The 13,944-nt window shown below is 43.2% G+C and overlaps 1 protein-coding gene across 7 annotated transcripts in view; it reads right to left on the bottom strand.

The window, feature by feature from the left end:
- Positions 1 to 13,944, bottom strand: part of GIT2 (GIT ArfGAP 2) — a 1,410,467-nt gene that overhangs the window by 678,016 nt on the left and 718,507 nt on the right. For all 7 annotated transcript variants that reach the window (XM_044068490.1, XM_044068492.1, XM_044068493.1 and 4 more), the window contains one exon: positions 11,822 to 11,916. In XM_044068490.1, coding sequence (XP_043924425.1) covers positions 11,822 to 11,916 — 95 coding nt within the window. The remainder of the gene's footprint in view (positions 1 to 11,821; positions 11,917 to 13,944) is intronic.

Genomic DNA, 13,944 nt, shown 5'->3' with positions numbered 1-13,944 from the left:
GAGATCACCTCTGAGTAAGCGGTATGCAACCGAGTACAGCTGGAGTTTCCTCAGTCAGGCTGCATAGGGCATATGTTTGAGGCCAGTAATCCTCTTGTTGAGGTACTTCAGTGGTCTTTTCAGCTGTTGCAGGTGTGTCTTGTAAGGTACATCCCAAATGGGGCGTTGCACTCTATGATGGGTCTGATGAGTGATGAGAAGAGGGGCACAATAACCTCTTTTGTTCTAGATGCGACCCCTTTTGTGATTAGGTGGGCCACACAGAAGGATTTTCTAACCACCTTGGCAATATGATTATCAAAGGAGAGATTACTACCTACTTAGGTCCCCAGATCCCTTATTACATTTTCTGTATTTAGGGGGCTACCACGTATGTGGTAGTTCACAGGTACTTTGTTTTTTTCCAAAGGGGATGACTATGCACTTTTTGGCATTTAGCTTGAGGCCATGGATTTGGACACCATGCATCTGTCTCAGTGAGACCCTTCTGGAGGGTGTCTGTATCAGCTGGAGAGTCAATTATGGCTCCCAGTTTGCAGTCGTCTGTGAACTTGGTCAGCCATAGTCGTCCTGTGCTTGCTTGTACCTCTGAGAAGTATATACCGAACAGGAGGGGTCCCAGGACTGAGCCCTTGGGGGTACGCCACTTGTAACTGGTTTAGTGTCAGACCTAGAGCCTGCAACTCTCACCGTGTGGGTTCTATCCGTGAGCCAACTGGCAACCCATCTTGTGACGTAGGGGTTTATGTTCAGACTGGTGAGCTTGTCTATAATACCAGAATGGGGAATGGTGTTGAAAGCCTTTGCGAGGTCTGGGTAGGCTGTGTGGACCTCCTTTCCCTCGTCTAAAGCCTTGGTAACTGTCTCAAATAAGTCCACCAGGTTTAGGAGGCATGATCTGCCCTTAAAGCCAAACTGGGTAGGGTCCAATGTTTGAAGGTTCCCAATGTCTCTGTTAATGAAGTCCATGATGAAGCGCTCCATAGCCTTGCAGACCAGCCTAGTCAGGCTTGTAGGGCGATAGCTCCTGGGGTCTGTTGTGGCTCCACCTTTGTGGAGCGGGATAACTGTTGCTGTGCGCCACTCTATGGGTATGTAGCCTGTAGAGAGGCTGAGTTTGAACAGTGTGTTTAGGTGAGGGGTTAGTTCATTTTGGAGCTCGTGTAAGACACAGCCTGGGACACCGTCTGGTCCCACTGAAGCTGTATTTTTGGCTTTGGATAGGGCTGTTTTAACCTGTGTGTCAGTGATTGCCAAGGCACTACATTCTTCTGGTAGGGTTATGATCCCTTTAGGGGGTGAAGCTTGCACTACACCTGTCTGCCAGAATGTTGGCAATATCAGTCAGTTCTGTGTAGTTTGTGCCATTCTGCACTAACTCAGAGCATATCTGAGAGTTTCCACTTAGGTTCTTGACATAGCTAAAGAACGCTTTGTGGTCATCTTTAGAGTCCTTGGCAATTTTTCTTTCGAAGCTAGCCTTGGATGATTTTATGAGGGATTGTAGTTTTTTTGCTGATACTGATCAGGGATGTCTTTCCTTCTTGGGATTTTACTCTTTTCTGCACTAGTTTCCTCCTCCTATTATACAGCTTGTTTATGGCAGGGGTCCAACAGACTGGTTTCCTTTTCTTGGAGGAGTGAGTCTTGGTTTTGCTTGGGATAGCACGATCCATGCATTCTTGCAGGTGTTCAAAGAGTGCCTTTGTAAGGGATTCAGCAGCTTGGACAGCACTGTCCTTCAGCATGGGGGCTGTGAACCTTTCCACCTTGGTCTTAAGTAACGTGAAGCTCGCTTTAGAAAAGTTTTTCATGGTGGTTTCCTTGATTGGGGGGTGGGGGCAGAATGTGGATATCCAGAGTGATTAGTCTATGGTCTGATTTAACCAGCAAGGGGTTTGACCTATGGTGTAGAACACCGGTCGCCCATGTTGGTGATGACCAGGTCCAATATGTTGTCAGCTCTGGTGGGGGTGTTGACAAGTTGATCCAGGGATTTTGAGTTTATAAATTCTAGGAAGCGTTGGGCAAGGGAGTTAGTACTTGAGTAGTACACCCAGTTAATGTTTGGGTAATTGAAATCACCCAATATTAGGGGGTTTGGTAGGACCTTCATATTTCCAGTGTCTCCAGAAATATGGAATGGGAGTCCTGGGTTATGGTGGGTGATCTGTAGCAAGCTACAATTTGAATTGCAGTTTTGCCCGTTGTTAGTTGCACATGGATGATCTCGGAGGCATTGTGCTGTGCTATTAAAGTTTATATATTTTACATTTTATTTGTTTTTTAGCTCTGCTGTGTTTCCGTTGCAGTTATTTTATGATTTGTGTCTGCTGTTTTTCAGCACAGTTAATTCCTTGAAGGGACGCTTTTATTTCTTGTAGGATACCTTTATTAAACCTACTTAGACCCAGATTTAAGATGGTGACGGCTAAAATGACATTTGGAAAGCTCAGAGCTGACATCTGGAATCATCTCTCAATAGAAATCAATCAAGAAGATACATTACACATCTTCAAAAGCAAGCTATTCCTTTCTTAAGGAATGTGCCTGTGCCTACTACAAAGAAAACGGTTTAGCACACAAAGGAAGCAACTTCAAGCACATTGCCACAATACTGATGCTCCATACAATATTCATGCTGCAGTTAGTTTTTCCTTCCTCAATATGCATTTTGATGCTCTTGCTGCTTTGGCATCAAAATCTGTATTGTAAATACCTCTCTCTTCACAGGGGAAGACACTCCAGAAGTAGAGGGTTGGGCTGCCCAAGCACTAGTTCTGTGCTTGGTAGCCAAACACTTCTGCAAACTTCCTGTAACTGAAAGTTTCAGGGGCATGCCATCTGTAGGGGTGACATCTGTGTCCAAGGGATTGTTCACAACCTACAAAGACAGAGGGTCACCAAATCTGAGCAAGTCCTCATTTAATGGAAATCAAATTTTAATTTCCTTTTTCTGACTGCAAGAAAGGTGTTCTTCCAAGGATGAAAACATGCAAGTGATCAGATTCTCCCTCTGGAACAAACTGCACCTGTACTGAAGCCACAATGATTAAAACTTTTACCCTGGGTTACTCTAATCATTAAGTGAGATTAAGGAATGTGAAGTATTTTTCCAACCATGATCAGAAACATTTGCCTTGTGTTTAAAGTGTATCATCAAGGACACCTTAACCCGCACCAAGGCTAGCCACCTGACAGTGTGTAACCTGACGCTAGATGATTGTCATTGTTGAAGTAACACCCCAAACCCATGTGCAATAATGGGAAAAAGGGGTTATGGATGGATGGATCAAGGACATATTTACAATAAAATAAAAATACAAGTAAATAAGCAGCGAGATTACATGGCCCTCAACAAGGCAGGTAACTTTCACTTTGCAAAAGGGTCTATTAACTCAGTGCTGTACATGTGGTGGGTGCAGTACAGAATTGATCATGCCTGAAAATGTGTGTGACATAGGGGGTTTTAGCACCTTTTCCTAAGCTACAAGTTCTTAAAGGGTCTATAATGAAATGTCTAATATCACCAATTAAGAAGTTATGTACGCACCACAACGTTCCATGCGAGTTGTTCATCTCGCCTTCACTTTTAGCTGATGGGTTTGGAGCCAATCCCTCGGCTCCGGTATGGCCACATGCAAAGCTCGAGGTCTTCCAGTAACTGGAGGCCAAGTCTCTATCCCATGATGCACTGTGAATTATCTCAGATCTTGTTTGCTGCGTATACTATAACCATGTACAATAGTTATTCCCCTATAAAAGGGAAGAAGAATTTGAGCAACCAGAATGAAACCAACATCTAGGTTAACTATCAGCCTATCAGGAGGGGGTAGGAGGGAGGGACACAAGAATGAAGGCGAGATGAACTTACATGGAACGTTATGGTGAGTATATAACTTCTTAATGTGAAGTTGTTATATCTCGCCGTTCATTCTTAACTGATGGGTAGCGTCCCAAGCACCATCAATCTCGGGTGGCTCACAGGAGTACATTTCTCAGGACCATAGACCCAAAGGAGACTCTATCCCTGGAGGCCTTATCAACTTTGTAATGAGTGATAAAGGTATGAGGTTTTGACCAAGTGGCTGCTGCACAAATGTTATCGAGGGGAAGTTTGGCTGAAAACGCAGAGAATGTAGAAACTGTTCTGGTTGAGTAAGCTTTAATCTTGTGTTGCAAGGGCATATTAGCAGCTGAATAGGCAAAGGTGATACAATCAGATAACCATTTAGACAGAGTTGTTTTAGCCACTGGTCTACCTTTCCTGGATTCAGAGAATGAAACAAAGAGCTGGTCTGATTTCCTGAAATCTTTTGTTCTATCCAAATAAAATGAGCCGTCTGCGAACATCAAGTTGGTACAGCATATACTCTAACTTGTTGGAATGATTAGGGAAGAAAACTGGTAACTCAATAACTTGGTTAATATTGGTTTCTGAATAAACTTTGGTCAAAAATTAAGGTTTTGTCCTAAGTGATACTCTGTCAGCATGAAAAAATCAAATAAGGAGGATTGATAGATAAAGTCTGAAGCTCTGACACACTGCGGGCAGAAGTAATAGCTACCAGAAAAATGGTTTTCCAAGACAAATATTTGAGGTCACAAGATTATGCTGTTTCAAATGGAGGGAGAATTATATGTGAAAGCATAACATTTAGATTCCATGGAGAATAGGGAGTTTTCATAGGTGGTCTCATATGAAATGTCCCCTTGAGAAAAGCTTTGGATAACTTGTGGGACATGACATTTAAACAGTCAACCCCAAGATGAAAATTAGAAATAGCAGCCAACTGAACCCGAACTGTTGCTGCTGCCGCTCCTTTGCTAAAAATCATAGTCAAGAATTCTAGTATGGATGTCATGGGGGCTTGGTAAGGATCAATATTATTTTTAGAGGCCCATATGGAAAATCTCTTCCACTTATGAAGATATAATTTTCTAGTGGAGGGCTTATGAGAAGACAAAAAGATCTGTTTTGTCTTACTGGAAAAATTATGAAGCCTGGCTATGAGGGGAACTGTAGCAGCCAAGCTGTCCGCTTCAATGACTGCAGAGAGGGATGAAGGTCCTCAGACGGGTGTCAGGAGGTCTGGAACTGGGTCCAGAATCCAGGGATCCTCCAAGAGATGAGGTTGAAGGAATGGGAACCAAACCTGCCGAGGCCAATGAGGGGCTATAAGAATGATGGTCCTTCCCAGGGATTTTGCTTTCTGTAGAACCTTGGGTAATAATGGTACTGGTGGAAATGCATAGAGGAGACCTGGGGGCCAATCGTGTAAGAGTGCGTCCCTTGGGGCTTCTCCTGGAGAGGGAATCAGGGCAAAGTAGCTTCTGCATTTTGTGTTGATGTGACTGGCAAAAAGGTCGCAGCAAGGCTGACCCCATTTGCAGAAAATCCTGTCCACAATCTCTTTCTTGAGGGACCACTTGTGTGGCAACAAGATTGTCCTGCTTAGTTTGTTATCACGTTGGCTCTCCCGGGATGTGTGTTGCAAATAAAAGTGCTGGGAGGAAACAGCCTACTGCCAAACTCTGAGGGCTTCTCAGCAAAGGGAGTAAGATCTGGTTCCCCGGTTTGCTCAAATACCAGACTACTGACATATTGTCTGTCTGAATCGCAATTGTTCCTAGAGGAAGAGAATCCTGGAAGTACTGCAACGCCAAAAGTACTGCGCTCATCTCCGGGACATTGATATGCATTATGTGACTCCTGATCAGTCCATGTGCCTTGGGCAGTCTTTCCCTGAAAATGCTCCCCCACCCTATCAGGAAAGCGTCCGTGGTCACAACGGCCACTGGAGGGGCTAGAACAAAGGGGCATCCTATGGTGATATGAAGACACGTCAACCACCACTGGAGGTCTTTCTTGCAAGAGCTTGTAATCAATATTGTGTGGTAAATGGGTAGTACCTGTTAAGACCATTGAGTGAACAACAGCCATTGAAGAATCTGCATATGCATTCTTGCTAATGGCATGGCTAGGATTGCTGCTGCCATCATACCCAATACTTTTAGAACTTCTGAAGCTGGTGCTCTGTCTTTTGATACCAATGTGCTAACATGCTGATAAAGAAGAAATACTCTTTCCATTGGTAGCCTTAGAGTGGTAGCTGAGGTGTCTAGCTCTGCCCCGATAAAAACAATATGTTGCATAGGCGACAAGGCAGACTTTTCTGAGTTGACTGTAATGCCTAGGTGATTGCAGAGTGACAGTGTGTACTCCCTTGTGTAAAAAGTATGCTGAGAATAAAAATAGATCGGTACAGTAACAAGTAACTACCAACAAAAACAAAAATGTACCGAAGCTAACACAGCTGAAAGTAAAACAATAAACTTTAATGCACACAAAAGAGTAAGCGCTTTCACGGTGTGCTCTCACCGCTTCATCAGACTGATGAAGCGGTGAGATCACACCGTGAAAGCGCTTACTCTCTTTTGTGTGCATTAAAGTTTATTGTTTTACCTTCAGCTGTGTTAGCTTCGGTACTTTTTTGTTTTTCTTAGTAGTGTGTACTCCCTTATCTGAATCAGTTGATGCCTGGTGGTGGCGATAAGGAGCCAATCATCTAGGTACGGAAACACCTGAAATCCTAGACGCCTCAGGTGAACCGTGACCACTGCCCTGCATTTGGTGTACACTCTGGGGGCTGTTAGTGAGACCAAAGGGCAGGGCTCGAAACTGATGATGACTGGCTCCCAGCTGGAAACACAGGTGATCTCTGGATGGCCTGGCCATCTTTATGTGGTAGTACACATCCTTGAGATCTATTGAGCACATCCAATTGTCTGTTCCTAAAAAAGTATAGACTGAAGCATGACCATCCGGAACTTGTCTTTCTTTACATATTGGTCGAGTCTGCTGAGGTCCAAAATGGGTCGCCAGTCCCGTTTTCTTTGGAACCAAAAAGAATCTTGAATAAGTTCTGGATCCTGCTTGGTCAGCCGGGACTGGCTGGATGACTCTTTCTAGCAACTTTCGGACCTCTATAGTTGCCTGTTCCCTGCAAATGGGTGGAACGTCCGGGATTCTCCTTATGGTTGGTGGGGGTGCAGCGAATGGTATGAAGTACCCTCTGGAAATGATACTTTATTCCCAGCTCTCTTTTGTTATTTTTAGCCAGGGGTCTGGGTACAAAGATAAGCGACCCCCGACTACCTCCACAGCAGGACAGTCGGGCCTCCTTTCAGGAGCGCTGGTAGGGTTGCTCAGAGAAGTGATCTGTCACCCTGGTGTTGCGGATCACCTCTGCTGCAAGGGCGACGTCTTCCATTATTACCCCCCTCCTCTGCCCCTCGAGGGGGTTCACCACGTGTGTCCTGAAAGGCTCCTTGGGCTTTCTGGAACCACATTTTCCCTCCCCTTTGACCTTTGGGATAAGGCTGGGTAGAGGTGAAAAAACAGACTCCGACGGCAGACAGAGTCTTTCCCTCCTGTTCACACCTGGTCAAGGTTTCCTTCACTTTAGGCCCAAAAAGGGATGAGCCATCAAAGGGAATGTTCACGAAGCATGACTTGAAGGGCATTGCGAAGGAACACAAGCGCTTCCAGGAATGTCTTCTAAAAGCGACTCCTGCACCCGCTGCCCTACTCGTTCCATCAGCTGCATAGGATGAGAGATGCATGGATGAGTTGACAATAGAATTCAGGGTGGAAAGCTGGGCAGCAACTTTATCAGAGGCTCCTGCAGCTACTTTATCCTGAAGAACATCTCCCAACTCCTTAAGAAGATCTCTTTGCAACCTAGTAAAATGGGTTAAGTAGTTCAGTGAACTGAGAGCAAAAGTCGCTGAAGTGAACATGTGTTTCCCATACCTATCCATAATCTTAGACTCTCTATTAGGACGATGGAAAGATGAGGAAGTCTCAGACATTTCCTTTTTGGTGGCCACCGCCACCACCATAGCATCAACCGGAACTTCTTTGGCTAAGAATGCTTTGTCTAGTGGGGCTGATATAAATTTGTTAGGCCTCCTAGGCACAGACTCCATAGAGTCCGGTGATTCCCACGCCTTTCGAGAAACCAGCTGCATGAGCTCATCGAAGGGTGGAGACACCCAAGAGGTGGAGGGTTGAGACCCGAAAGCCTTCAGGAGAAATGACTCATCCTCAGAAGGGTTTTTGGACTGCCAGTCACCCCTCTGCATAAGGATCTCAAGTATCTCAGCAAAGGAGATATCCTCATAGGGGGACCGTGGGGATCCTTCTGACTCATCCAAGTCAGTATCAGATGTTAAAGACTCCTGTGGGGAGTCCAAGTGTTTCCTCTTGCACAATCTCTTCCTAGGAGCCTCCTCAGTGGGGGCTTCTGGAGAGGTCTCGGAAGAGCAGGGGCCACTGTGTGGGGCTACCTGGGTCTCTGGGTCTCTACGCTTAGCCTGGATCATGGAAGCAGAAGCAGACATGGGTGCTTTAGGGGATGAGGAAGCAAGGCCTGAAGTCGAGGATGTCTTGGGAGACCAAACTCTCCTCATGGCATCGAAGGCACCACTGTTCCGATGGGAAGGAGTCAAAGGATCCGAGGAAACAGTCAAACCCTCCTGCACCGAGGCAGTGGGCTCCGAGCCGGAGGTAGGAGTTGAGCTCATCCGAGTCGAAGACCCGAGAGGAAGAGTCAGCACCAAGTCAGTTCGACTACCCTCTCTGGATCCGACTGGAGAGGGTCGGCTCCTAGAATCCCCGGTCGGCGCCAAGGATACCACAGGCTCCACGATCAACAGGTCTGATTCTTTAGGCTCTGAAGGACCGCGATGACTCGGAGGAGAAGTAGACAAAGCAGGAGTAGCGGTCTTCGGCTCCGAAGCCGCTTGGGTCAGAGCAGACAATTTAGCAAGGCCTGGTGCCTGTAGAAGCTTCTGCACCAATTGATCCATATCCAAATCCAAAAGATGACCTAGATGAATGAACAGATGGTGCCGACTGAAGTAATGGTGACTGAGGCACTTCGGATACCAGCTCCAAGGCTGTGGGCCGGATCCGAAAAGAAAGGACAGTCGGCTCCGAAACCTGTGGAGCCGAAGTCGCAGACTCATCAGATTTTTTTTTTACTTTTTTGAATGTTTGGAGTCCTTAGATTTGACAGATTTCTTGGAGGACTTAGATTTGCATGCAACATCCCAGTCACTCAATGCCTCTTGAAAAGGGTGTTTTATCAAACCCCTGTCCATTAATTTCCTTTTTCTCTCTAGCAAAACCCTGGATGAAAAGGAATGGCAGATAGCACAAGATTCTTGTAAGTGGACAGCACCTAAACAATATACACAGGTAACATGCCCATCAGTCACTCAAATTTTTTGATTACAGTCCGGACATTTTTTAAAACCGGATTTGGGATATTTTTCCTTATCATCCACCATGCTACTATCCTAAACACACACAAGACCAAAAAATTAGTATGAAAATAATAGGCTCTAACACACACACACACACACGCACACACACACGCACGCACGCACACACACACACACACACACACACACACACACACACACACACACACACACACACACACACACACACACACACACACACACACACACACACACACACACACACACACACACACACACACACACACACACACACACACACACACACACACACACACACACGAGCCTGAGATAAAAGTATCCAAAAACTCTTATAATAATAGAAATCACTAAAAGGCAATTAAATTTCAACTAGAACTACTATAGAAAATGCTATGAGAAAGTTGGGTTCATATTATAACACCGAACACTGAAAACAGCGAACGGTGTTACATCGACATATTCAGCGAACGCTGAAAATGTCAAAACCACAGAACAGCGATTTCTTTCCTATGGAAAGAAATCGCTGTTCCAACCCCCCCCCAAAAATAAACATTAAACACTTCCAAACACACACACACATACCCTAACCCTAATTATACCCCCCCAAAACCAGTAAACAATTAAATACACATATGCACGTAACCCATACATCTAACAAAAAAAAAAAAAAAACAGTAAACATTTTAAAACATATGCACTTACCTTAACCTGCACCCTAACTCTAAGGTCAGTGACTCTAGCACATTTGCATAAACAGTTCCAAGCACACTTACCTTAACCCTAATCCTACCCCCCCAAAACAAAAGTAAACTGCTAAAAACACACACACACACACACACACACACACGTAACTCAACCATACATCTAACGCAAAATAAAAAAAAAAAACCAATAAACACTTTCATACATATGCACTTACCTTAACCCGCACCCTAACCCTAAGGTCAGTAACTGTTGCACAATCACGCTCTGGAGCTATACCGGACAAGGGATCACACTACACTCCAGAGCAGGCAAAGCAACGAAGCAGTCAAGTGACTTCTTTCCTAGGGAAAGAATTTGCTGAACAGCAGCTTCGCTGTTTTTCTTGTTCGCACTATGTGCCGACAAAATGCATTTTCGTCGTTCTAATATGAACCCGAGAAAGTTAACTAGGCCAAAACAACAAGGCCAAATATTTAAAGCATAAATATATAAACACACGGGAAGGGAACTGCAAGGAAGCTATAAGAGCTAACTATCTAACTACCTATGTCAAAAAACTACTAATACTATGTAATAAAGCTACGAAATAGAAATTTTTAAAGTTTACTGCCCCGAACTTTCACTGGAACCTCCAATCAGATGCCGCGGGAAACTAGATCTGGGGTAATTCACAGTGCATCATGGGATAGGGACTTGGCCTCGAGCTACTGGAAGACCTCGAGCTTTGCATGTGGTCGTACCTGAGCCGAGGGATAGCCTCTGAACCCATCAGTTAAGAATGAACGGCGAGATTGAACAAATTAACATTCCATGTTTCCATATATCAAACAAACTACATCAATTCGACAGAAATGTTGAAAAAAAAATCAAAAACAAAAAAAACTGTTACTGTGGTGGGGAGGGGGCAAGAACCCTTGCCCCCACCCACCCTTTGCTAATTAAATATACTAACTCCAAGACTGCACAGCACTGAGGAATAAAGAAAAACGCCTTAACCCACTGTTTGCTATCTCTCACAAACAACCAGCAATGCACCAGGAACCCAAATCCTACACAAACACATACAAGCACAACTACATACTTCCACAAGCACACACACATTCAAACATATGCACGCATTAACACATATGCAGACATTCACACACAGATGGATCCATTTTTACTAAATTCTACACACTTCAACCAAATAAGTTTGACGTAATTCAGAATTCAAATGAAAATAGACTATCTGAACTTTGACCAAAGGAAAGGCACCCTTCTTAAGGCACTGTCCCCAGCAACAGTTAGAGTCAAAGCAAGATGCAGTTGTGTCTAGATTTGTTTTACATGCGTAGTGTTTTCATTTATTTCAGTCTATTGCAACACATTTTAAGGAGGACAGCTGGATTTTGGAATTCAACAGAATGGAAATTTGCAAGTTGGTTTTAACGAATAAAAGGGAAACAAACAGAAAAGCCTTATGTAAGTTTTTTATCACGTCAATCCTACAGGCTGTAATGAGTAATGTGTGCAATGATATGAACACCCCAATTTCATTTCACATGGCAGTTCTATAACGTGCAGTCAAACAGTAAATGACACACAAGGTGCACATGCAATATTAAAAAGTCAAGTTGCAAATTTTATCAAGTTTTTCAACAAGGCTTGCATTCTTCTTTTTTAAAATAGAGCAACTTTCATCAAATCAGTTTACACAATAACTGGAGCACCACATTGTGACACAGGAAGTTCAGCTTGTACTAAACCAAGTGAAGCTTCCAGAACTACATTTTTTTCTTGCTGACAATTAAGCAAGATTACTTGCCTGGTTTCTGGTGGAGGAGTATTCAGGGTTGACAGGAAGGAAAGGAACAACCGTTTCAGTTACCAGTGTGCTGTGGTTCTGAGTTGCAAGCCAAACTGTAAAAAATGAAATAAAAATTATGCACAGACTCTTCCAAAAGTAGTTGTGTGTTCACCAAAAAGGAACTTAAGAATCAACATTAATTATGAACCCGAGAAAGTTAACTAGGCCAAATACTGCAGTTAATTTCCCTGGAAACTGCACGGGATATACGTGAAAAATGTAGAAGTAAAAAGTTTCCAAAAAAAAAAAAAAAGACAATGGAAGAAAACCACATTAATGATGTTTTACTCAATGTGCCATTCTACTGCAGTTCTCCTTCAGCGACAACCTACTCTAGGACAAGCATGCATACAATACATACATGAAATATACAACTTTTAAATGGTTTACTGCAGTAACTGCTGAACTCTACTGAATAAACACTAGATTTTAGCTAGTTAATTTAGCAAAACTTTCCATGCACTGGAAAGCAGCAGCATATATTTTTCTGCTTCTAATAGAAGCGGCCAGGTAGCAATTTAACCAAATCAAATTCCCTTTAGGAAAACCTAACCCCTGGAATGACTCTGCTTAACCAGTGCAGACCATGAAGAAACTATTTTGAAAGCTACACAAGTAAGGTCTCTGCAGTGCTGTGCTGCTAAGCAAGGCACACTCTCTCCAGCAGTACTTGTGAAAACAGTTTTCTACACACCTGCACTGCAAATTTTCAGCAGGGATATACCATTTGCTGTACCTCACGATGCAAATGTGTGCTTGCTACAATAATACCATCCTTCCCTTGGATACCAGTTTAATTTGATTCAGTTTACAAAGTGATTTTGTCACCACATGCCTAGTGTGCAAGCTATACGTCTTTATTCTTTGTTGCCAAGTTAGCCTCACTAAGCTTTTCACATGAGACACGAAGTAGTATTCAAACTAACCAGGGGAAATTTGGTCAGTGCACAAGGGAAATTTCCATACTGTATTCCGTAAGTTCCACGGGAATTATTTTTTATTTTATATCCATCCAAGCTACCATCTCAGGCAGATGACACTAGTTAAAACTGATCTGGTTACACTTTGAAGACAAACGCAATATTTCTTATAACTTTCTTCTATGAAGATAAATCTAGTTCCGATCTATGCTCAGAAACTGAAGCTCATTCTTCTACAGTAAAACTCTGTTAACCGGAACTTAAGCAACTGGCACTCTCAAGCAACCAGCAAAAAAAATATCGAAGAAATACAGTACAATTTTCATGTGATGCACTTTGTCCCCCCCCCCCCCCGCAGAAACATACCTTATATTTTTAGAATTTTAGAGTTTTCAAAAAGAAAATAAGAATAAATTCCCTCTCCCCCAAACCTGAGAACAAGTCAAACCAAACTAAATAGTTTAGGGTACAGTATTAGTCATGTCTATTTTTAACAGTAACTCACACACAACCAGAAACTATAGTTATCCGGCATCTACCAATCCCCCATGGGTGCTGGTTAACTGAGGGTTTACTGTATGGAAGAATGACTTTCAGGTACATTTTATACTTCTGTCTGTCAGTGGTTCAGGAATTAAATCAGTTCTAGATGCAATATATATGAAAACACTATAGCAAAAGTACACTTTCAAAGTAGAAGGCAATGGTAGGATTAAATTCAACCTTTTAAAACTCTACAGTGATTAAACAAACACTTTGGTGAAGAAAGACACTGAGCCATATCGCTAATAGGGTAGTGCTTAAATGAGTAGAAATGGAAAATAATCAAAATAATGAGGTAGTAAAAATGTAATAATAAGTTGATACCAAAGCAGACACAGGGCATTTAGGAATGAAACAAAACTCCAAAGCTTGGGATGAAGGAAAAGCTGGGACAATACTACAAAGTATGAAATAAAAAGGTCAGAGACAGTAAAGGCATGAAGACTCTCTAAATGAGTAGAAGGTCATGACATAAGAAAAGTCAGGAGTCAGGTAGCTTATTCGGACATGGAAAGAAACAAATGAGTAAGGTCTAGGGCCATGCTTCATCTAGGACATCTTAGCCTCTGAGTGCAGCACTGTGGCTCATAACACACTCCAAGTAGTCCTAAAACCAAT

Source organism: Protopterus annectens, chromosome 4.part0 (genome assembly GCF_019279795.1).
Source record: "Protopterus annectens isolate FY-2018-M chromosome 4.part0, PAN1.0, whole genome shotgun sequence".
NCBI classification, from domain to species: Eukaryota; Metazoa; Chordata; order Ceratodontiformes; family Protopteridae; genus Protopterus; species Protopterus annectens.
The sequence above is the reverse complement of the archived record's forward strand: the minus strand, read 5'-3'. Positions and strand labels throughout refer to the sequence as shown.